This window comes from Dipteris shenzhenensis, chromosome 7 (genome assembly GCF_047967505.1).
Source record: "Dipteris shenzhenensis isolate YYH24624 ecotype China chromosome 7, Dip_SZ_1.0, whole genome shotgun sequence".
Classification (NCBI taxonomy): Eukaryota; Viridiplantae; Streptophyta; class Polypodiopsida; order Gleicheniales; family Dipteridaceae; genus Dipteris; species Dipteris shenzhenensis.
In genome coordinates this window covers 1,964,802-1,989,833 of record NC_141602.1, presented here as the reverse complement: position 1 = coordinate 1,989,833, position 25,032 = coordinate 1,964,802, and the positions used below count along the sequence as shown (strand labels likewise).

Below are 25,032 nucleotides of genomic sequence, written 5' to 3'. Positions count from 1 at the left end.
CAGAAATGTGTTATTTTATAAAGTGTTAAAAGTGAAGTATTTTTGATGCAGCTAAGTACTGTGTTTTTGTAAAAAATTGATTGAGAGAAATGATGACAAAGATGCTTTGCTGCCTAAATTTTTTAACAAGAGTGTTCTCTTATGGAGTGAAGGTAGCTGCATAGGTGAGGCTGAGAGAAGCTGGATGGTACGTAGACTCTATGGTGGACCTTTCTAGGTTTGTAAGATGTCTGGATTGGCTGCCATACTGACTGGATAAGGATGCATGCATCCTGATTCATCAACACATATCAGCCATCCTACAAGGCTTTCAAAGTTGGGCTCCCAGAACTGCTGATTGCTGAAGCCCTGGAGGCAACCAATAGAAGCTATAGAAAACATAATGGAACGAAGATGGATTGCATCACCTGCAAGGAACTCAATTTGTGGCACATAATTTCTAGTTGGCAACCAGTTTGGGGCTATTGATGCTGCCATCTTGCAGTCACCAATAATCTGTCCAGGATTGTAAAGGTCACACAGAGAAGAAGAAACTGAGTGATACTAGAAGAACTTGTTTAAGTTTCTGTAAACCCCATGGAACCATTATGATAATGTCACCCTCCTGACCGGGCTGCCAATTGTGATGTTAGTGTCCTCTTAACTATGCTTCAAAGATGTGGCAGATCCACCAAAGGAAGAGGCACATTCAGGACATGTTCCCAAAAAACCTTAAAGAATGGTGATGGCTTGCCAAGAAAACAAAAGAGAACAAGAAAGTAGTCGTGCGCGCACACACACACACACACACTTTTTTTTTTTGGGGGTTGAAATCATTGATTGATTATATTATATGAGTAGTAACCTCAAAGAAAGGTTGTACAATTACATCAACTGAAAATTTCAGTATATGCCAAAAAGACCTCATGATCTATGCAGCGGGTCTGCAGGCAATCAAAGAAAGATTGCTGCAGAGAACTGTTGGTAAACTGAAAGGAAAGGAAAGAGTGGACACAAACTCAGAATACTTGCATTATTGAATGAAGAAGAGTGAGGTCCTTAAGTAGGCACCTCATACATGCTCACTGACATCACTGATGACTTCAGAGCTCCACAATCATCTCCTCAATCTGCTCCTAGATTCTCGCAATCATCCTATGTGGCTTTCCACCACCTAATTGTGCTTGTGGGCACCTAACTGTGCCTCTAGCACTAACACATAGAAACCAAGGTGTGCCTGAGGCATACACCTTGAGATATCCCATCAAACCCCCCTTCAAGGGAATGCCTCAGGCTATGTCAAGGATACATCTAGTCTCATAGTTTCTCATGCCATCTCATGGTGGTCAAGGATAAATCTATGGCTAGGTTCTCATGCTAGCAAGGGTTCCCATGGGTGTAAGGTAAACAAAAGGGATACAAAAAGACTTTCCAATGGTTATCTCCCTTGCATGTACATGCACACAATGTCTGCAGGAGGTACCATGGAGCAAATACACATGGCCTACATCATAAGGTGACCAGAGGTGTTTACAAAACACACAAAACACAATAGTTTATTTCATTCATTTTGGAGGACTCTCCAGGCTGAGTACCTTGACATAAAAAGAGAGATCTGGAGCATACATAGAGATGATTTAAAATGCATAATCTTCAAAGGATGCCTCATCTTGTGGAGGCTCATCAACTGAAAGTAGATTTGCATTTTCTGTCTTTGCTTTGGCTCTGCAAAACTTCTCATGATGGTTGTTCTTGCCACAGTGTTTGCATGGGTTAATTTTGAAGCAGTCCTTTGAAAGGTGATTTGTCTTTCCACAGTGATTGTAAGGGGTATACTTGCCCTTCTGGACTTTTACAGCATAAACAGTGTCACCCCCTTTTCCTTTGCTCTGAAGAGTAAGCTACAAGCCCTCCAAGTTCAGTCTTTTGGTTTTGACAGTTTTGACAAGTTTTTGAAAAAGATGCTACATAAGATGCTATTCTAGCATTTCTGGTTTTTTGAAACTTTCAATAACATCAGTACAAGTGTGGCTTCAGTTTTGCTTTGAATTGCTAGACCTGGTTTTGATTGGAAAGTATTCATTTTAGCCACCTCTATGAAGCATGTAAGAAGAAGCATCATTGTTTGAATATTGGTCACTAGTCTTTGCTACATCAAGTGCTTATATTTTGGAAGCCTTTCAGTTATTTTTATTGCCTTGTAAGAGAGAAAGACACTGCCCAATATCTGGGTTAGACCCTCTCATGGCTACCCTATTGAATCTAGAGAAGTTCAATGGAAAGGGCTTCCACACATGGCAGATGAAGGTGAAATTTGCATTGATGAGGGAGAACCTCCGGGGACTTGTCAAACCGACTCCAACCGCTTCTTCTACAGCCTCCAATGCTGGAGAATCCTTAACTCCGACACGACCGGCAAGGGATCCGGCTAGAGAGGAGAAAGCATATGGTATCATTGCTCTTGCTTTAGGAGATGATTATATTCACCACATTTCTGACTTAGAGTCTCCTTCAGAAGCTTGGCAGAAGCTTGACATGATTTTTGGTGCTAGCTCTCACATCTCTAAATTATCACTTAAAATCTCTTTCTTTGAATTGAAGATGGTTAATGGCACTACTTTGGCAGCTCATGTCAACTATATGCGGAGTCTTATGACTCAATTAGCTTCTATCAATTCTCCTATTACTCCAGATGATGCTATGGCAGTGTTACTTATTTTTAAGGCAAAAGAGAGCTATTATACCACAGAAGATCCTCTGGGAAGAAGAGGCGCAAAAACGCGTCAAAACTCCATAGCTTGCCCCTTCAAAATCGACTGGTTTTTCACTGATTTCTCCTTGGGCATCCAGGCAAAGTGCCATCAGTGCAGCCAAAAAAGAAACCCTAGTGATCGAGTTGCCAATGACCAAACGCAGAAATACTGATATGAGTGACCAGAGTCCTAATCATAAGAGCCCAAGGCTGATCACCTTGCAGAAATTGCAGCAACATTTTCCCCGTGTGGGCAAGAATATGCACATGAATATCCGTGATGTTCAATCCACCATGCATCTTGGGAGAACAAATGTGATGCATCGAAAGCAGCCTGAGACTTTTTCTGCCATGTCTGGATCGCCAGAAGAGTTCCATAAAGACAGACATGAAAGATGTAAGATTTGCCTTAGTGAACATGATCAATGGCAAGTAAAATTGAATATATGCCACAAGGATGGACTGCACTATTTGAAGACGAACGTGCAAAGGCCAGGTTGCCAGTTTCCAATACTCAAGCTTTTTCCGAAGCTTAGCCAAAACCCAATCAGTTTGTTGTCGGCGAGTGAGTTCCCACCCCAAAGGGTAACCAAGATGACGAACAAACTGAGTGGGTGGAATGATATCCCCGGGCCATAATAGACTATGCCAGTCTTTGGAATGCAAAGGGAGCAGCTTAGACTTCTGAAAATTAACATGAAGACCAGCTGCCAAACCATAAATAGAGAGGGTCTGCATCAAGGCACCAAGATCATGGGGCGTATTCTTCGGGGTAAGGAAGGAATCATCAGCATAAGCTTGAGCAACCATGCTGCGATTAGCATCCAATTCCAAGCCATGAAGTGATCCTGTAGCCACAAGGTGATCAATATATTGCAGCATAGGATGAGTAGCAATGGTATACAGTAAAGCACTGAGAGGGCATCCCTGGCGGACCGAACAACGAAGAGTCCACTCATCAGAGATATCCCCAGAGATAATGCAAGCCGCATTGCTATCTTTGTAAAGCCAGGAAATAACATGTTGCATTTTTTGTCCAAACCCCAAAGCTTGCATAGTTTGCGAGATGAAATCCCATTGAACTGTGCCAAAGGCTTTTGCAATATCTACCTGCAAGAGTAGAACATCCTGCTGCATGTATTTGGCATATTCAATCCCAATATAAGCATTGGCAATGTTATCTGCGATATGGCGATGTGGAACAAAGCCATATTGGGAGGGATGCAACCCATCATGCAAATAACCTTTAATCCGATCAACTACCATTTTGGCAATGATCTTGTAAATGACTGGCATAAGTGTGATTGGCCTCCAATCACCCAGTGAATCACATAGTTGCTTTTTTGGAATCAGCTTGAGAAGACCCTTTTTGCATGACAAAGGCATCTGCTGATTTTGCCATGCTGTATTTACCATTTGCAACAAGGTGAATTTAAGAAGATCCCAGAATGCAAGAAAAAATTCAACAGTGAGACCATCCCATCCTGGAGATTTCCATCTGCCACAGGATCTCAGTGCATCAGACAATTCCCTTTCAGTGAAGGGATGTTCAAGTTCCAAAGCCTGAGCATCAGTCAGAATTGGATGGACATGCTGCAAAAGAAGCTGACGTGTAGACACGACCTGAGGAGAAAGAGTATTCAGATGCCCAAAATGAGTGGAGAAGTGCTGCACACATAAATCAGCAAGCTCTGAATGAGATGTTGACCAAGAACCATCAGGCATCCGGATCCGACAGATATTGGCAGCCTGTCTTTTGTAGTGTAAACTCTTAAAAAATTGCTTGGAAGTGCAGCCTATATCCAAAAATGCCCGTTGTCTGGATCGAGTTTCCCATTTAGCAAGCTTTCTGCGATCATTAGATTGAAGAGAGAATTGAGCCTGACATAAGAGCATGCTTTCCTCTGAAGACAAAGGGCGAAGATGAGCAAGCTCAGTCAAACTCTGACAGGTAAATTTGGCATGTGCTACAGTCTCCCTTGTGGCTTGCATATAGGATTTGCCATAATCTCGAATAACTGCTTGCCTCCGAGTAACAAAAGCCTGCTAGGCATAATCCAAACCAATGCGTATCTGACGAGAGAGAGGCTGAATAGCATCAGAGACAAGGCTTTAAAGACAGCATGCTCCAGATAACTATTATTAATCAGCAAAAGCCTTTGGCAAGGCAATCTGTCAGTGGGAAATTTATGTAAACACACATACACACACATAGAGATTAACGACCGCGGAAGGCCTCGTGGGCCTATGGGTCGAAGTGTGGAACAGCAAAAAGGGAAAAAAACTCATATAAGCCACCAAGTGCTGGAGCAATGGGCACGCTAAGGTCTTTGGTGAGTACCACGCTGAAATAAAGAGGTCAATAGCTTAAGCAGAATCAAATACAAATCATGTCGTATCATATAGTATTATGTCACATCATATCATGTGCTGTCTGAAGTAGGAAGAGTGTTGGAACTAGGACACGATCTCCAAATCCAAAACCAAGCACTGTGGGGACTCGTCTATGAGCGGCGAAGATGTCTCGGATCTGCGTCTGGCTAGCCGTCTCATGCTTTGGTGGTAGAGGAGGGCGTGGTCTGTCAATCTTTGAACCCGCTGACCTATGTTCAGAGTGACCCATCGTCTTGGGCGGTCTCCTCTGAGGAAAGTTGTGATAGATTGGACCTCAATCAAGTTTCTTTGGTCTCTCTCCGTGTCATGGGTAGCCTCTGCATCTTTCTCAGCACTCTATAGTGCCCGCATGTCAGCTAGCTCTTTCTCCTCCACCCCACTGTGTCCTAGAGCCGACTGAAATCCATAGAAATATGTGACATGCCATTGTGTCTAGTCAACCTCTGTATCCTGTGGTCTAGTCCCCTCCTGCTGCTCCCTAATCTATCGTAACAAGGTCTCCCTGTGGCAGTGCATCTCAAGTAGATAGAGCCCAATGCAGACTTGGTCATGGAAATGGATCAGTCGCGACAGTGGGCCAAACCCACTCCCATCCTGTGTGGGCTGTGCATGGGCTGCATGTGTCATAGTGAAAAGGGGTCCTGTGAAAATTGCTCCTAAATAGGTGTAGGACTGCACTATCTCCACAAGCTCGTCTCAATAAGTGAAGCTGAGACGACGAAGCATAGTATGTGAGGTGTTGAAGACCATAACCTTGGTCTTCCCAAGGTTGGATGTCAGGTATCTCTCTCTCTGCAGAACACCTCTAGGGCCTCCAAGTGTCTTTATAACCCCTCTTTATAGCCCCTCTGTTGAAAGGATGAGGTAAGGACTATGTCATTGGCGTATAGCAATATCTGTATCATGAGATCGGCCAGTAGTGATCCTTCCGCCTTCTAGGCGGTCTATGAAGGAAGCGATCTCATCAATGTAAAGCCCAAAGAGAGTCGGTGAGAGGGGGCAGCCTTGCATCACTCCGATCGTGCTCTCGACCCAATCCGTTAGACCACTTGGAGCGCGAACTCTGCCTTGACTCGACTCGTCGGACAGGCTCATCACCCCCCATATCAGTGTCTCTGGAATCTGTGTTTTAGATAAGAGAGAGTAGAGTTTTCCTTTCATGTACCAAAGTCGTGTTGGACTTAGATGGGAGGAAGAGTCAATAAACACTTCTCTACTCTTGGCTCGAGACATGATAGAAAAGTGTTTTGTAGCTTATTGAAGGCAAACACAAACCTATAGCCTACGGCCTTCTGAGGCATTCTAATGGCATCCATCTTCTCAACTTTGTTGAGGTAGGCCATAAATTGGCATAATGCTTGCCCTTTGAGAGGTATCATACCCGTTTCGGCTAGTAGGATGGGGTAGGGTGTGTGTGCCTTAACCTCCAATTCCCTTATGAGAAATCTTTTATATAAAGTTTCTATTCTTTTCTAATAGGTCCTAGAGAGTGTGGGAGCCCATGTTAGACACCCATAAAGGATCATTCTTTGTACAAGCGTAGTGTAAAGAAACTCTCTCATTCTTTTCCAATTCCACAAATGTGCCTTCCTTGCACTTGTTTTGGCAGCTGTACAAAGCTTTCAGTGCTCCCAAAATTCTTCTTTTTACATACAAATTCCACTTGTAGTTGTCCGTAAATTCCAGCCGTAGATATGATTTGACTAATTCCAAGGGCTGCCCTTCGAAAGTCACATCAATCGGTTTACTGCGAGTCCCAATCACCATGATTTTTGTCTTAGAGATGTAGCTGCATCTTGGAGTGTCTGTAGAAGTCTCCCAGTGCATCTAGATGTGCTTGCATTTTTTGCTTGCTCTTGCGAAGAATGCACACCATCTATGTAAATGAGCAATTGTAGAGCAACTGGGACACCTTCTCTACTATGTATTTTCACCCAATCTTCCAGTTCATCAATAAAAAGACAAAAATTAGTTGGTGAGAGGAGACATCCTTGTTCATGGAAAGACCAAAAAGAGTTGGCAAGAGGGGACATCCCTATTTGACCCCTATGTCATTGTTTATGACAACTGTCGCTTGGAAAATGACTCATCCACAAGTGGTTGGGCTAGCTCAGCTACAACTTTCTTGTATAAACATTATGTAGCCTCTTGAAAATTGTGATGGACTTGAAGCTTTTCCAGTCTTTCCCATAGTTTTTTGCGTGGAACTACATTAAAGGCAAGTGAGAGAGAGAGAGAGAGAGAGAGAGAGAGAAGTAGAAGTAGAATTTATTAACGTCCACGAGGGGCCAAAAATGACCCATGGGACCATCTGAATACAATGTAAAGAAAGTCTCCTAAAAAAGAGGGGTCAGTTATCTATGAGTTCCTGAGGACATGTAAAAAGACGGGTGACAAAAGATCCCAACGTTGCCGGAGAGGCAGTAGAGAGAACTGATGTCAACTGAGAGGAGTCCTCCAGTATCTGTTGGTAGTCCTCCCTGATATGTGCATATCGGGGGCACTGTAAAGCTATATGTGCCTCCGTCTCAACTGACTGCAAGTCGCAGAGAGTACAAACTTTGGCGTCTTTGGGCTGATGCATCCAAGCTCCCTTCTCTATAGCAAGCGTATGAGATCTGGTGCAAAACCTAGCTATATTTCTACGATAGAGAAGAGGAATAGGTGTGCTAATACAGGGCTGAGCAGAGGCCTCCATGGACATGTTTTAGAGAGAGGGGGGAGAGGGAGGGAGTCTATGAGATTGTGAAAATCCTGGTACAAACGAGCTGTGAGGGTGGAGGTACTAAACGAGCATCCACACCAATGCAGAATGCAAAATGAGAGAGAGAGAGAGAGAGAGAGAGAGAGAGAGAGAGAGAGAGGGAGGGAGGGAATTTATTAAGATGGAAGGGTCTATGAGACTAGGTTGAGCAACTAAAGCGGGTATCGACTCCCAAGGCTGATGTCTGAGACATGAATATCAATGGAGATATACTTTGCGCCGTCTTTTAGGAGAGTACAAAAAAGAAAGAAAGGGGCAAAAAATTCACACCAGTGGGGCGTCCGTTTGATCAGTTGATTATTCGAGTGACGGAGCCTATGTTTGTTGTTCTTGAAACCAACTTCGTTGGTCGATTGAGGGATAGAGGAGTTGATGCCGTCCGACAGTGACTCTGGATCTGGTGAGAGCTAGTGCCATTAGGCAAGGAAATCATACTAGAATTGTTGGTAATCACGCGTGTTCAGTCTGCTTTGGTCTCCTCTCTCCTCCTTTGTAGTGTCCAAGAGGTAGCTCGACGTCTGACAAGTGCGGTTGTCACTCCGGTGGTCTGTCTCGCCAAGTCAAAACCGTAAGGAGGAGATGGCTGTTGTCCTCATGTGAGATGAGGACAAGTTTTTCGTGTCGTGCTCTCTAGGTCCCTGTTGTGTCATGCCCCCCTGAGTAACTAGAGAAGAAGTCTTTGATTGTTCCCTTGATGGACTCCAATGGGCCCACTTGGTCTGGCCTTTGCACTTGAAGGAGTCAGTCTCTATCGCTGGGCCTCTAGAAGGATAGTCTTTACATGCCGTTGATCAAGATGGGCCAAGATATCTCTTGAGTGGTCCAAATCGGCCGTTGATTAAATATTGATGCTGTCGAGGGATCTCATAGTACATAGGGCATCTGAATGGAAAGTGCTCCTCTGTATTAACATCATACACGTTGGATAAAATGCAGATCCTCTTGTGTCGGGTGCCCTTTGCTCGTCTTGCCTCAAATCCATGACCAATGAGAGGATACTCGGAGCTGCTGTATTGATATCCTCAGTGCATGTAGAAGATAGATTTGAGTATACCGAGGGGGATCGACAAAACCGTCCTCCAAGATTTGCAAGCATTGATTGTTGTAGAAGCTAAGTTTACCGAAAACTCATGAGGTGCTAGCTAGGTCTTGTACATGTGGAGTTGTAAGAGATCCTCCCTGATGACCTGGTTCTCTTTGTGATAGGTGAGCCGGGTAGATGGGGTCTCAAGGCTATATTGAAATGGTGGCAGTCCTGACACTATGTGACTCATAGAGTGTTCAGATTGTCAAAATGATGTCTGAGCTGTTTCCTAGGTCCAGTAATCGCTTGAATAGTCGGGCCCATGTCAATGTGTGAAAAGGTTTGTGAAATACCACCAAGCTGTTATAGACCCTCTACTTCTGCTGTGCATGCCAAAATTGTTCAGTCAGTGAAATCCTTGAACAGATGCTCCTATTCACCTGCCTCCCCTCCTGCTTACTGCCTTTACCTCCTGCTCACCCGCCTTCTCCCTACTCACCCTCTTCTGCCCGGCTGCTGCTGCAGCCTTGCCATTTGCAGCCCCCCCCCTGCTCACCCACCTCCCTGCTCAAGGCTGCTGCTGGACATCTGCCACCTGCTGCCCCAGGCCCGCCGCCATCGGACACCTGCTCACCCACCTTCTCCTTCCTGCCGATCTGCCGCTTCCTGCTCACCCGCCTTTGGCTCCTGCCAACCCATTCCCCTCCTCCTCCAGCGTTGACTCAGCCTTCACCCACCTCCCCTCTGCTGCTCTCCCAAGCAACTCATCTCCCCCTGCACCCACTGCCTGCTACCCCCTCCCTTTCAAAAAAATCTGAATTACGAAGTTTAGGGCTTTGACCATTTTTAAAAAAAAATTACAAAGTGAAATATGAAAACCTTTCCTCAAAAGCAGCTTGCAACTTACATGTTGCACGCTCCATAATTTGAAAATATGACTTGAAACTTCCGAGTTCACGTTGATCAAAGATGAGCGTGGCCCCAATGTCAAGTCTTGACCCTCAGCTAGTCACAACTCACTAACTAGTTACTAGATTGCTAAGAGAGTCTAGAGTGACCACTATTAGCCTATGGCTGGTCACATTATTCTTGATCACGACTACTTTTGGGATTGAGAACCTTGGTGTGCGTCTTTGGCTTTCCTTCTCAAAAGTCTCTTGAATGACCTCGCAGGGGGCATGCTTGCCCACCATCTATGACCAAGACTTTGTATCTTTGGTGTTTGCTTCAATTGTTGCATCTTTTTTTTCCTCCCTGTCTCTGGGCTCTCTCAATGCTTTCCCTTATGTTCTCTTCAACTCCTCAAGTCATTTCTTAAGGGCAGCATATCCTCTTGAGTCAGGTGCCATGTGACTTTGAGTTTGACTGCCGGAATTATTGAATGCATATTCCTCCAATGTCTTTTTCAGGCATCGATTTCCCCTTTTATGGCATCTTGTGACTCATTGTGGGCCTTTTTAAGCACTTGTAGTTCCCGTTGTAATATCTTGTGCTAACTCTTGTGGGTTTCCCAATTTCTCCATTTCTTTTGTCTTGGTGGTAATGTCACTAGTGGAGTAGAGCAGATCTGGTCTAGGTAGGCATTTTCCATGGCCTTCACTATGGCCCCACTTCTTGTCACTTTGCAACCTGAGTAAGCACCCCCATAATATGCATAAAAACTGAAGTTGTAGTTTGAAAATTTACCTTGTTGCTGTTTTCTTTTCTGTTTGGGACGAAAAGTGTCCAAAATGTGGGAAATCCATAATCTTCATCCAAATGAGGACAGAAATGTACACTTATGTCCGCTCTTCATAGAAATCCACAATATCATCCCCTTGTGTGCTTCATTTTGTCAAATTCTTGATAGATATTCGCCTTCCATTCAGCTTGCATCACCCTCGTTCCACATGTGGCATTTTTGAGTTATTTTGTTGTCTATCTTCTCATACCCCTTTTAGAGGATCGTGCTGCCCTTGTCACCCGCTCACTACACGAGGCTGCCATTCACGCTTTTCCCCACACCACCCGCTCCACCCGCCCACCACCCCCTGGAACCGTACCCTGTAATAGTTGGTACAGTGATGAGTGTAAGGCCTTACGCCGTCAACTCAGATTCGAAACCAAAAATAGTCTTCCGAGCACACCAGATACGCTACGTGAATACCGTAGACTGGTACGGAGGAAGAAACTAGACTTCATTCGTCAAAACGAGGAGGAGCTACTGAACATTTTGTTTAGTAACAACTCTAAGGACTTGTGGCGGAGATTTCTAGAAGGACGGTCCCCTCCGCCACTCACTGACACCCAGATCTGGTTTGATTATGCACACACACTTTATGACATCCCAAATCAATCAGTCCCTAGCCTCACACATGCCTCGTCCCACATCTTGCACCCTCTTCACTAGAGGAGGGGTAAAGGATGCTGTAATGAAACTTCATAATGGCCGAGTGAAGGATCGTGAGGGACTATGCACTGAGTTCATTGCATATGGGATTAACCTCCTAGCCCCGATCGTAGCAAAGCTTTTTAATGAAGTGGTTTGTTTGGGATTTCCACACACTTGGGCCATTAACACTATCTCACCCATCCACAAGGCAGAGGATCCCATGAGCCCGGAGAACTACAGGACCATTATGATTGGACATGTCATGTCCAAGATTTATGCATCAGTACTTGACTCCGAGGTTAGCAGACTTGCAAAGTATCGAGGACTCAGAGGAGTAGGACAGGCTAGATTCCGGCGTGATCATGGAACCATGGACCACATTCTGACGCTCAGATGTATCATCGAGGAGGCGAGGTCACGGAAGCAGAGGGTTTATTGTTGCTTTGTGGATTTTCGTAAGGCATTTGACACAGTCCCGAGAGCCCGCCTCATACGGCGCCTACAGGACTTGGGTTATGACCAGGAGATCATTTGGGCTGTCATGGCACTTTACGAGAGAGTTTCTGGCAGAGTTCAGGCAGGATCCGGATGGATAGACGAGATCATGAGTACCATCGGGGTCAAACAAGGTTGTCCTTTGTCGCCTACCTTGTTTGGCCTCTACATTGACGAGCTTGAGACAGTGATGCAGACACAGGGGGGTGTAGGTTACTCTCTTGCGGGCACGCTGATCCAGATTTTGCTCTATGCAGATGACGTGGCTCTCTTGTCTTCCTCAGCAGAGGGGCTTTAGAGACACCTAGACGCACTACAGTCCTTTTGTGAGTCTCATGATTTTAAGGTCAACCTGGGTAAAACTAAGGTCATGATCTTCAATACATCTCCAGCCATCATGCGTCAGGAGCAGTTCACATTTGCGGGGTCATCTGTTGAGATAGTTTCATCATACACTTATCTTGGGGTTATCTTCTACGGACCGAGCTTCACTATGAGACCCGCGATGCAGGCACGCTCTTGAGTAGAGGGTATGCCTCATTGGCCAGGCTAGAGAGGCAGTGCTTCCGCTCACACTTTTAGGATCCACGCACCAAGGGGTTGCTTTTTGACTCCTTGGCTCGCCCAGCGGGGATGTATGGCAGTCCTTGTTGGGGGCCAGACTTGTCGGATACAGAGTAGGCCCGTGTGGAGCGGCTACAGGCTCTCATGCTATCACGGATGATTCGTGGTAAGTCATCCGTTCCTCACCAGATCATTCAGGCTAAGTTTGGGTCACCCCCTTTACAGCTAGATGTTGCATTTCAGGTCATCACATATCTGTACCGAGTTAGGGAATATGGGGATTATACCTCGGGGCATAGCAGGCTACCATGGATAGCTCTATCCTCTTTTATGGCACTTGCAGCAGGAGGAGATCAGAGGTGCTGATATGCACGTACAGAGAGAGGGTTTGAGCGATTGGGGCTTGACATGGATAGACTACCTCCCTTCCAGTATAGCATGGATGCTCCGTTCTCTCCCCTCTTATTACACGAGGTCAACGAGGTTATCCGTGAGAATCTACTACAGCTACACACTTTTCGGGCTTGGTTGGAACCGAGTGAACTCCCTGACTGGGGCTCGACATGGATAGACTTTAATAAACTTTCTTTCTTTCTTTCATGGGACAGTAACCAAATGAGTGTATTTACCTTGGGAGTCTGCTTGCTGTGAATTGCTTTTCTTCTTCAAAACCCATCTAGTTTCTAGCCAGCCACTTGATGAGAGCCTAGGAGCCTTGCCATTAGCTAACCATTTCTATAGTCATTCTTTGGATGGAATCTCAAGCTTGAGGTTCTCTTTGAGCTGCTCCAGATGGGGGATTGCTTCCAAACCTGTTTTATTGCAGTGAATGTGCTTTTGCTTTTGTATTCGGACTTGAAAAGGTCCCTATATTTGCTACACTACTAAGATTGCTCCTGATTATCAGTAATCCAATTGTTGCTCTCTCTCAACAGCCCTTGGATGATCATAGAGTGCTCTTATGTGAAGTTTTGTTGTTCCTGTCACCATTCCTTTCTTAGTGCATGCAAGCTCTAATCCGAGTCCATTCATTCCATTATTTCTCATTATCTCATATTGGTTTACCTCTATTTTTCATGTTTCTTCCTGTCATCTTGAATGGTCACATTACAAGGATTAGTTTTTATTTTCTTGTGCCGCTATCCAGAGCTCCACAAAAAGCTTGCTTATGTCTTGCGCTAACCAATTAAGCCAGCTTCTCATCTCTTTGATCTCCCTATCCCAACCTTGTCTGAAATGGTTTTCATTGCTTTACCCCTTGTCAGATAACCTTGATGTGCTCAATAATAGCATGGTCTCTAAGCATGGACACATCTCCTTTGGCAGTTGAGGTGGTGCTTTACTCCTTCCGATTTTGTCCAACCTTCACAATTATAGGGTGGCAATCTCATAGAAATGTTTTTTATTTAACAGCCAGACACTTATGTGAGATATCTTGTGTCTTTCAACAAGAGGGTTTCAGGATGCAATGGCATCATTTTGTGTTTTTTATGTTTATAAATGTCAACCTCTCTTTGAATGCAGCATGTGTGATGAAATATCATTCCTTCTTCAAGGACAAAGTTGGGACTGTGTAATTAGAAAGATGGGCAAACATGAATAGATTGGGAAAGTTCAGCAAGCTGACGGAGGAGGGGGGGAGAGGAGCGGGGGAGGGGGGGGGGGGTGGGCGGGGGGAAACAGGGGCGGAGTCAGGGGAAGGCTGGATGGGGAGCAAGTTTTGTTTGAGGAAAGGCTTGTCAGAGTTGGCTTGAAGACTTAAGAGGCATTGTAGAAAGGTGGCTCGATAAGCCGAATATATACCAGCTGCAAGATATCATGTGTTTTAACAAAAGGAGTTTGAGAAACTGATGATTTTATGTCTATTTTATGCTTTTAAACATCAAACTTGCTTTGAATGTATCTTGTGTGGCTGACCATACAGGTGAAAAATCATCCCTTTTTCAAGGATATAAGTTGGGACACTCTAGCTAGACAAAAGGTGCATTCGAGTTTTCTTCGTAATTCTGGATAAATTGTGAGGCAGCCTTTGCAGATTCAGTTCTACAGTAGTCTTTGCGATTGAGTTTTACAGTGGTCTTTGCAGGTTCGATGTTATAGTAGTCTTTGCGGATTCACTTTCACAGTTAGAATATGGCACTGATATTTGAGAACCATTTGCAGGCTGCCTTTGTTCCCAGTCCTGAAAGTGTGGATGATACCAGTTATTTCATGTCTAGGCATCTTGAAGAGTATAGACATTCATCCCCGCTGTTTGCAGATTCAAGCGATACCTCGACAAGCTGTTCAAGCACCAGCTCCATGAAGGCCATACTGAATGAAGGGGTATGTAAGGAATCACTGTTCTTCATTCCTTACTGAGGAAGTTGTGGTGTTCCAAGGGATACAGTAACAGATTTCTCAAATCTTAGCTATGTATCTTATGAATTGCAAGCATTGTCTTATTAATGGACTTGTCTTATTGGATTTCCACTCTCTTCAAAAATTTCAAAGTTATATGACATAAGCTGCTTGTGTCACTTTTTAAAATCGTCCTTTGGCATGTTATTTTATAGACAAAGGGCAGCAATAAGTGCACAGAATTTGATACAGTTTGGGAGAAATATTGCATATGGCTGACCAATAATCATCATGTCAATAGAAGTCACAGGAAAAAAGTAAGATGACAACTCCACAAGAAGAGAGAAAAGTATTCTCTTTATAACTGCTTCAGAAGATCAGATGCTATATACTCAGCATGTTGATGGCCAGGTTATATGTCAGTTGAAGGCCATCGTCACATTTTTTTGTACAACCAGTCAGCAGAAATAGAATGGTGGAACTGCAATGTGAGGTTGCAAGATCCAATCCCAAGATGAATTCTATGCCTCCTTCGATGATCTATTGACTTTGAGATGGTCGCCTAGAATGGATCTCACTTCTCATGGATCTTTTGAGGTCACAGTGTAGCTATTACATAGTATGAGCACTTAATCTTGCATTGCAAGGCAATGAGGAAGCCCTCTGATCTACAGTGTTATGTAACCTCGGCCACTGTCATCATAGCATATGTGCTGGGATCGCAGTGTAGTTGATCACCTTTTAGGACCAACATAACTGTGAGTGTTGGGGAGAGAGAGAGAGCAAGAGAGAGTGAGCTGAGAGCTGAAAGCTTGAAAGCTTAGTTGCAATAGAATAGTGTAAGAGTTCAACTGAAAGAGTGAGAGATAAGGTTTTGTCCTATTGACAAAACCTTAGTAGTCACTAACCATAGTTAGTGAACTAACCGCGGTTAGGGGGAAAAACCTCTTAAAGAGGGAAAAGTGTCCCTAACTAGCTTATTAAATTACAGGTCACTGTTAGAATTATATCTATAAGATATAATTCTAACACCCCCCTGCAGTGCCAATGTCATGTACAAGGCTGATCAATCACCAAACGGATATAAGTTCAGGGCACTGTGAAATGCCTCAAACTTTTCACGTGGTAGTGCTTTGGTGAAAATATCTGCAACGTATACTGATCTCTCCTGCATGCAACTTCTCTCTGACGTAGTGATAGTGAACCTCAATGTGCTTCGTGCGAGCATGAAACACTGGATTCTTTGCCACTGCAATGGCACTCTGACTATCAGTGAGAATTGGAGAAGGACCCTCCAAAGACAGATGAAGATCAGCAAATAGACGTCGCAGCCAAACACATTCAACTGTTGCTGTGAAAGCTGCCCCGTACTTAGCTTCACATGATGAGGTAGCCACTGTAGATTGTTTCTTGCTCAGCCAGGAAATGCAAGATTTACCCAAAAAGAAACAATTGCCACTAGTGGACTGCCTAGTGTCATAATCACCAGCCCAATCTGAGTCACTGTAGGCATGCATCTGCAAGTCACCCCCCCTGGGAAATAACAAGCCAAAAGACTTCGTGCCCTGCAAATAACGGAAGATGCGCTTAACTGCCTGCCAATGCATAGTTTTTGGGCTGTGCATATACCTGCTCACCTGAGATACTGTAAACTGAATATCAGGTCTAGTGTTGCAGAGATACATGAGGCATCCAACAGCCTGACTGTAAGATGTGGCATCAACTGATTCTCCTGCATCATGCATTGTGAGTTTCAGCCCCGGCTCCATGGGAGTGGCTATGGGCTTACAATCATCCATGTTAAATCTGTCCAAGAGTTTCTGCACATACTTGGACTGAGACATAACAGTGCCACGTCTCTCTTGAGAGAACTGGATCCCCAAATAAAAGTGAAGCAGCCCCAAATCTGACATGTCAAAGGTGGTCTGCAAATCAGCTTTGAAATCTGCAATATTATCTTCTTTGGACCTTGTGAGCAGTAAGTCATCGACATAAAGAAGGATGACTAAAATTTCCCCCCCATCCAGCTTGATGTAGAGGGTGCTCTCAGTAGGACTATTGTGCAGCCCCTTGCTGGTCAAAAAGGCATGAATCTTGGCATACCATGCACGAGGGGCCTGTTTCAGCCCATACAAAGCTTTGTTTAGCTTGCATACCTGAAGTGCATTTGCTGTAATTTCAAAGCCTGGAGGTTGTTTGACATAAACCTCTTCCAGCAAGTCTCCATTTAAGAAGGCTGTTTTTATGTCCAATTGATGAACATTCCACTCAAAATGTGCAGCCATTGCAATAACAGATCGGGTGGTGGTCATCCGGGATGGTAGGAGCAAAAAGTCTCCTCATAATCTATGCCCTTTTTCTGAGCATAGCCTTGCCTTGTATCTGTCAATGGAGCCATCTGGCTTCCGTTTCACCTTGGAAACCCATCGTGTGCCAATGGTATGTTTACGTGGTGGCAAGTCTACAACATCCCAAGTCTGATTTTTCTTAATGGACTGCAACTCATCGTGCATGGCATTCATCCAATGCACATTGTCCTTTGCTTCTTCGAATGTTGCAGGCTCCTCCTCATCGAGAAGAGTATCTGCATATGCTGATTCCACTGAATTAGCACCTTCCATGTGCCTTGCTGCACTGCGAGTCCTGCCAGGTAATGGAGCATCAATCTTACTCTTTCTGAGAGTCTGTAACAGCCAGTTTGGGACTGTTTTTGCTGCATGTATGTCTGCAATTTCTTGCTGAACCACCTATTCCACTGCCTGTGGAGGTGGCAAGACATCTTGTGGCTGAACTGGAGCATCGGGAGGTGGCTGTAAATTCTGATTTGTATCAGAAATATCAGCAGGGGAACCCAAAGCAATGGGTAGTAACCCCTCAAAAACATCCTCTGAAGAAGAAGGCATATGAAATTCAGCCTGAGTGTGAGCTGAATTCTCTGCAAATATCACATCTCTACTGACAATGATCTTGCGTGTAGCAGGAATGTAGAGAAGGTAGCCCTTGCTTTCTGCACTGTACCCAACAAATATGCACTTAATTGCCTTATTTGACAACTTGTGCCTAAATTCAACTGGCACATGAGCATATGCAAGGCATCCAAAGACTCGGAAATGATCCACTGAAGGCTTTCTCCCATTCCAGACCTCGTAGGGAGTTTTTGTTTTCAAAGCCTTAGTGGGAGCCCGATTTAAAATGTAGTTGGCACACATCAGACCTTCAAGCCAGAATTTGTGAGGCATGTGTTTGCTTTTCAGCATACATCTGTCCATCTCCATAAGAGTTCTATTTTTCCTCTCAGCTTTGCCATTTTGCTGAGGGGTCAGCCTCATTGTGAGCTGATGCACAATACCCTTGCCTTTCAGAAAAGCATCAAAATCTGCATACAAGTATTCCCCACCTCTATCTGTGTGCAATGTCCATATCTTGAGTCCGGTTTCATTTTCAACCATGGCTGAAAAGTGTTTAAACACCATGAACACTTCTGATTTGCGCTTCAGCCCAAAGACCCAAGTGAAATTGGAGTAATCATCAATAAAAGTAACAAAGTAGAGATGACCACCCAATGATGGAGTCCTCATGGGACCAAAGACATCACTGTGTATAAGCTGTAATTTGCGTACAGCTTTAACTGAACCATCCTTTTTGAAGGGGAATCTATGCATCTTGCCTAAAATGCACCCTTCACAGGCATGTGGAGGAGGTATCTCAAGAGGTGGCAATGCATCAACCATAGAGTGCTTTTGAAGTGTCATCAAGCTGTTTGGTTGGTCTTGGTGGACAATGCCTACACTACAGAGGGATGGGCCACGTGGCCAAGGCTTGACCTTGATTCACTAAGCCTGAAGGAGCCACAACCAAAGTTGTCTCAAGCTGAAAAGCTTCTAGGTACAGTTGCAACAACTGAGATATATCTGCCAGATCACCCTCTTCCAGCCACTTCGCATGCAATGTTGAATATTTCTAAAACTCCACTGAATAGCAGAAGGAAAGTTTACATCTGAATTTCCTTTCCTTATGTGTAAATATTTGCCTTGGAACTAGAATCTCATCAAATTCCTCAACCTATGGCTGTATCTCGTAAGGCATATCCTTCGGCACATCTCCTTGGAAATGTTTGAGAAGACTCACTTGAAAGCATTGTGAATCCTTTAATGATCTGGTAGCTTCAACCTTGTAAGGTACATCATTGATCTTACACAACTTGAAAGGCCCTTAATATCTCATACTCAACTTGGGGAACAACCGGTCTTTGCTCCTTCTATTTTTCAGCCTTGCCTTTTCAAAACGCAAAAAGACCCAATCACCCTCTGCAAATCTAGTGCGCAGCATTGACGATCAGCTACTTTCTTTTGCTTTGCCCGAGTCTTCTGGAGAGCTTGCTTGACTTTGTGGTATGCTACATCCATGCTCTCAACATACTTGTTGGGCTCAAAGATCTTATCTTGTGTATGGAAGATAGGTGGGACTTCCCTTCCTCCTTTCACAATCTCAAAAGGAGCTTTACCCGTGGAAGTATGAATGGAGTTGTTGTAAGCAAATTCCACCAAAGGCAAATATTGTTCCCATTGTGTCTTATGCTGAGACACATAGCATTTTAAAAGATCAAGCACAATGGAATTAGCCTCTTCTGGTCGCCCATCTGTTTGTGAATGAAAAGAAGATGAGAACTTCAAAGTAGTGCCCATATTCCCAAAAAGCTCTCTCCAAAAAACAATCTCGTCATACGCAGATCTCTGTCACTAATGATAGATTCGGGCATGCCATGATACTTGAAGAGGTTCTGCATGAACAATTTTGCCATATGGCACGTTGTTATCTTCTTCCTTACCGGAATGAAATGAGTCTGCTTATTGAACTTGCATGTCACAGTCCATAAGTCATCATTCCCTGTAGGTGTTCTCGGAAGATCAAAACTAAAATCCATGGCAATGCTCTCTTGTGGTCTATCTAGGATAAGCAACGGATGCAACAATCCTGGTACCTTCTGTCGGTCAAACTTGACCTTCTGACAGATAATGCATGTCTTGACAAAGGCTTCTACATCTTGTCTCAAAACTGGCCAATAGAAGAATTGCTCAACTGCCTTCACTGTGGCATCAATGCCTTTATGTCCTGCATACGGTGGGGAATGACTATGTTTTAAAACCTTAGGCCTCAACTACTTTGTGACATAAAGGCAACCATGCATCATAAGAAAGCCATCTCTGAGAGTATAATGCTTAAGACATTGACCATTAGACAACTGATTATAGATCCTTGCTAAATCCTTATCTCGTGCATATGGATCCTTCATTGCATCCAACTCATGGTGGTATGCAATGGATATTGCTGAAACCTGGGGTTTCCTTGACAAGGCATCAGCCACAACGTTCTTTTTGCCCTCAACTTGCACCATCTGACTGTAAAGATGGATAAGAAATTGACCCAACACATATGCTTCTTAGACAACTTAGACTTAGTAAGGAAATATCTCAAGGAGAAGTGATCTGTTTGAATAGTGAAATCAGCCCCAAGCAAGTAATGTTTCCATGTAAAAAGAGCATGAACCACAGCCAACACTTCTTTCTCATAAATCTGCAAATTTCTTTCAGCATCTTGCAAAATTCTACTCTCATAGGCAACAACCCATCCATCCTGCATGATAATTGCACCAATTCTAAATTTTTCACATGTGTCACACTGGACAGCAAAAGCTTTTTAGAGATCTGGCAAGGTCAGCACTGGATCTGAAGTAAGCTTTTCTTTCAGCATTGCAAATGCTGCCATTTCTTTTTCAGCCCATGTAAAAGAAACTCCCTTCTTCTGCAATGCATAAAGGGCTTAAGCAACCTCAGCAAAATGACGTATGAACTGTCTATAGTACGAGCATAGATGAAGCTACATACATCATGCAAGTTTCTCAACTGTGGTCCATTGCGGATTGCTTCTACTTAGCAAGATCTATATGCACTCCATCCTTGGACACGATGTGTCCCAAAAAGTGAATCTCAAGCGTAAAGAAGTCACTTTTCTTGGCATCTATGAGCAGCCTATGCTTCTTGAGTTTTCTGCAAAAACTATTACCAAATGCTTCGTATGCTCTGCCTCGAAGGAAAGGCTAAGGCATTCACCATTGTCCATGACCAACTGTAAAGGTGTCCAAGCATTCCACAAAGCATCCAACTTACTCAACCAAGACTGGCAATCCCACAACCCACTCATCAGCCTCTCAGGGTGATGAAGCTTCAACACAGATCTCATACTGAACAAGTGACCACAATACAGGAAGATAATCCTCACATTGCCCCTTTGGTTACACCCTCTATAATTGGGTTCCCAATCACTGCCTGAATGGCCAAAAGGGGCTTCCAACAACAAATGGAGCAATAACAAGCTTCCAAAATCACCAAATGCAATCAACATGAAAGCGATAGTGACAAAAGAACTCAAACCAGCTTCATGTCATAAGCAATAATGTTGATTCACTAGTCATGGTTGAAATTTTGAATGTGTTGTTAATTCAATATAAGGTAATATCGCTTTGAATTGTAGAGTATTGAATACACCACCTCCAAGTTTGTTGTGTAGAGAGGTGAACCTTTTATATGCAAACTTGTCCCTTTTCCTTCATTTGTATCCAAAGTAATTACAAATTTATGATCCCCTCAACTTGTGACTGATTTTTGAAGGTTTTCTACATTGCATTTGAACATTCGAGGAAAAATAGGGTCGTATACCTATTTTTGCAGTCAAATATCATAGAGCTACTCATGCTTTCGATTTTGAACTTTAAAAAAATGCAATCGGAGTTATAGCATGCAAAAAACACCTCCAGAAGCAACAGATCCAGTGTGGAGACTAGCAGGAGGAACTGGCAGCTTGGTGAAGGGAGGGAAGAGAGAGATAACAGGCTGGAAATCAGAGAGAAGAAAAGAGCAGGAGGATCATGGGTAGGAGGAGGAAGAGATCAATGCAGCCTGCAAGATCCGCCTAGGGAAGCGTGCACCTTGAATGATATGCAGAAAACAGCTGCACAATAGTCTCAAAATCAGCGCCAAACTACCACGGGAAGTGTGCAATCAACCGTACAAACAGCCTCAGCAAAACGGATGTTTGCCTTGGATTCCGTGCAACAGCCTGTACAATCAATCATTAATACTTCCGTACAGCCGTAGGGGAGCCTTGGAGAAAGAGCCTTAGAGAGGGAGGACCTCGTGATGTGTACGGAAAGAGAGGAGAGCGAGCAACATTCAAGAAAACCCGTACCTTCATGAAAACCAAGGTGGAAGGGGAGCAAGAGGGTAGGTGTGCATGAGTGGTTGCCATGTGGGCCCCTCATTAATGCTCTAACCCACACAAATGAAACATTGGTTTTCCCCTCACACTTAAGTCCTAACCCTTCTAACCAATGAAACATTGGATGAGTGTGCCAAAAAGTAGCCGAAGCACCTGATTCTTCAGCGAAAATTGCAGATTGCCCTAGTAGGCGAACTGGCAACATACGTATTCTACAATAACACATGTTTTCTTATGCAGATGGTTTTAGGTGTCATTGTCTACTAGCGAGAGGGTAGAGAACTTGTTGGGGCAAAGTGAAAGGTCTTGATATCTTGATTAGCTCATTCCTTGCACCTTATGCGTTTGACCAAGGAGAGCTCAGTGGTTGGTGAGCGGTTTGGATGGGGCTGAGAGTGTTGAACCTTAAGATTGGGGTCCCGAACGTTTATGCTCCAATTTGCAAACAACAAAGAGGACTGTTTGGGTGCCAACTTACTAGCCCAATGTAGACTCATGGGTGGTTGTAGACTCAACAGCCATGACCCCACTAAGAGGACCGTTTGGGTGCCAACTTACTAGCCCAATGTAGACTCATGGGTGGTTGTAGGTAACTCAACAGCCATGACCCCGCTAAGAATAGTTTATCTTTTGTATTAGAGGCAGAGATCAGTGGAAAGAGCTAAGAGCTCACTAGACTATAGCAGGTTTCAAGCAGCGGGGTCACGACGATGGCAGATCACTATTATTTTGCAGTTGGAGCAACCTCTCCTTACACTACCCTTGAGAGGCTTGAGGAACCAAGATGATCTTCACCACGAGCAGAATGTGAGGCCTCATGCATGATGCAAAGCAGTGTGGTTGAGAGGGATCTTGTGGGACATGGGCTCTTCTCACGCTGATTCAACCATCTTGAAATGCGATGAGAGCTGCATTCCCATAGCAAAGAATCCAGTTTTTTGTAGATTCCACTAGATGTAATGCCACAAGATCTACTCATTCCCATAGCAAAGAATCCAGTTTCTTATTCTTGGATAAGTCAATTCCAGGTTTAGCACCAATTCCAGGTTTAGTCTTATTCTTGGATAAGTCAATTCCAGGTTTAGCACCAATTTGTTTGAGAAAAGAACCAAAGCAAAGACATTAGTCATATTCAATGCCCAAACAAGCATAACACAGTAGACTTCTTCACGAAGGCACTCAGTCAGGACCACATCAGGGCACAAGGATGGGTATAGAACCTCAAGAAGAGATGGTTTGGGAGAGCACTCTTGTACCCTTCATACTTCGGCTTTTTTGGGAGCAGCATCTTTTGTTGGAAGAGGTCCACTCTGTTCGTTGAAGATCGAGCTCCAAGCTTATGAATCGTGTTGCAAACATCTGCATCTATATGCAAGAAGCATATATGCAAATGCTTGCGTCCAGACTTCATGCATATATGCACGGTGACTGATATATGCTTTTAAATAAAAGCTCATCTGTCAGTGTCATTTTTCATGAGTATTGCATATCAACAATGCCCAACAGTAAAGGCACATGGGTAAACCAAAAAACAGGGGGGTTGTAGGGTGACCAGCATTGCAAAGTTTTTGGTTTGAGGTTTTGTGAGTGTGGAAGACAGAAAATGAACAATGTACGTGCTTGTTTGTATTTTTCATTGATGCTAGGTTTGTGAGTGAACTTGCATGTTTTGCCATCCTGTGTGTCTAGAATTAGAGTTTCCTAAAGATACATAGGATGATGATTGTTATGACGCACACTGAAATTGATTCAAGTCAAATTCGGCAGGAGGATGAATGTGGAGATCTTGCCGACTTCGGAAGCAATGCCTCAGTTGAACACACTTTCAACAATTTCTCTTTCAAGGTACATGCCCAAATTTTAAAAATATGAGAGGGTAGTGAATGCATTATCTATTGCCTTCTACACAAATTCACTGAATAATGTGTGATGTGTGGGAAAACCTTCTATCTTGACAATGTGTGGGAAAACCTTCTATCTTGACAATGTGTGTGTGAGTATTTGAATAGCTTGCCCCCCCCCCCCCGCTCTCTCTCTTTCTCTCTCTGTCTGTCACTCTGGTCGTTAAGCTGAAAATTTGTTTGTTCAAAGAAGGGCAACCTTGTCCTGTGTAACTTACTTTGAATACTTTTCTATTGCAGAATCTATCACAGCTTGCTTCTATTAATTATGATTTGCTGTTACAAACTGGGAAGGATCCTTCCAAGGGGCATTCAAGACATCAATCAGCATCTTAATACTTGTAGCCAATGCAACAAATCTAGATTTTGTAAATTATGTAGCATGTATCAAATTAGCGAACTTGAACCTGCTCTAATGAGTGCCTCCTGAAAGGCAGAAACATAAAGAGGGGAAGGTCCAACTCAGAGGGCATGTGTCATACAAATTGATATTTGAGTGCAGTATCCTTTATAACCCTACAGGGCCTGTTATACGGTGAGACCTTGTCAAGCCCATAAGTGGGTTCAATTTTAGCACTGTTGGGCTGATATGGTTCAAGCATGAAGAGGGAAATAAGGGGAGCTTTGGAAAAGAGTCCCTTTTGTAATATACGAGAGGAAATACCCCCTTCGGGAGGGTGCATCCATTTGACAACAGTTTTGGGCAGTAATTTCTGGAAATCTCTGTTACAATTCACAAGATCCTACCTGTTCTTTTTTTCTCTTTTTTTTTTGGGGATAACAAGGTCTACTTTAAGATAGCAATATGTTGCATATACACTGATAACACAAATAGAGTTTCTTAGATGATTGAGCACTAGTACTAGATCACAAGGGGCATAGTCAAGGAGCTCAACTTGAGATCGGAGCTAGAGATTTCTTTAGAGAAGTTTGCTGAACATATTTTTTCCTATGTCCATATCTTTCCATGTGAAGCTACTAGGGTAGCAATCATTATGAGAGGGAAGCCTTTCTTTTATGTACAGTACTTCAATTTCCAATGCATGTACTTTACCTTGAAGGCTGGCAGCTACCCATTCCAACTTGTCTTTTTCCCATTCCTCTCTGTCCTCCTTTCTTCTTGCATCTTCCCACCCTTTTTCTTCATTTCATTGAGTACCTTATCCACAAGTG

General features: G+C 43.8%; 1 protein-coding gene across 1 annotated transcript in view; it reads left to right on the top strand.

The window, feature by feature from the left end:
* LOC147899807 (putative serine/threonine protein kinase IREH1) overlaps positions 1–24,619 on the top strand; it is a 167,512-nt gene extending 142,893 nt beyond the window's left edge. Inside the window, exons 14-17 of the mRNA XM_087377056.1 lie at positions 14,268–14,324; positions 14,507–14,668; positions 23,726–23,803; positions 24,100–24,619. Of these exons, the coding sequence (XP_087233182.1) occupies positions 14,268–14,324; positions 14,507–14,668; positions 23,726–23,803; positions 24,100–24,195 (393 nt within the window). The 3' untranslated portion in view covers positions 24,196–24,619. The remainder of the gene's footprint in view (positions 1–14,267; positions 14,325–14,506; positions 14,669–23,725; positions 23,804–24,099) is intronic.
* The last annotated feature ends 413 nt before the right edge of the window (positions 24,620–25,032 follow it).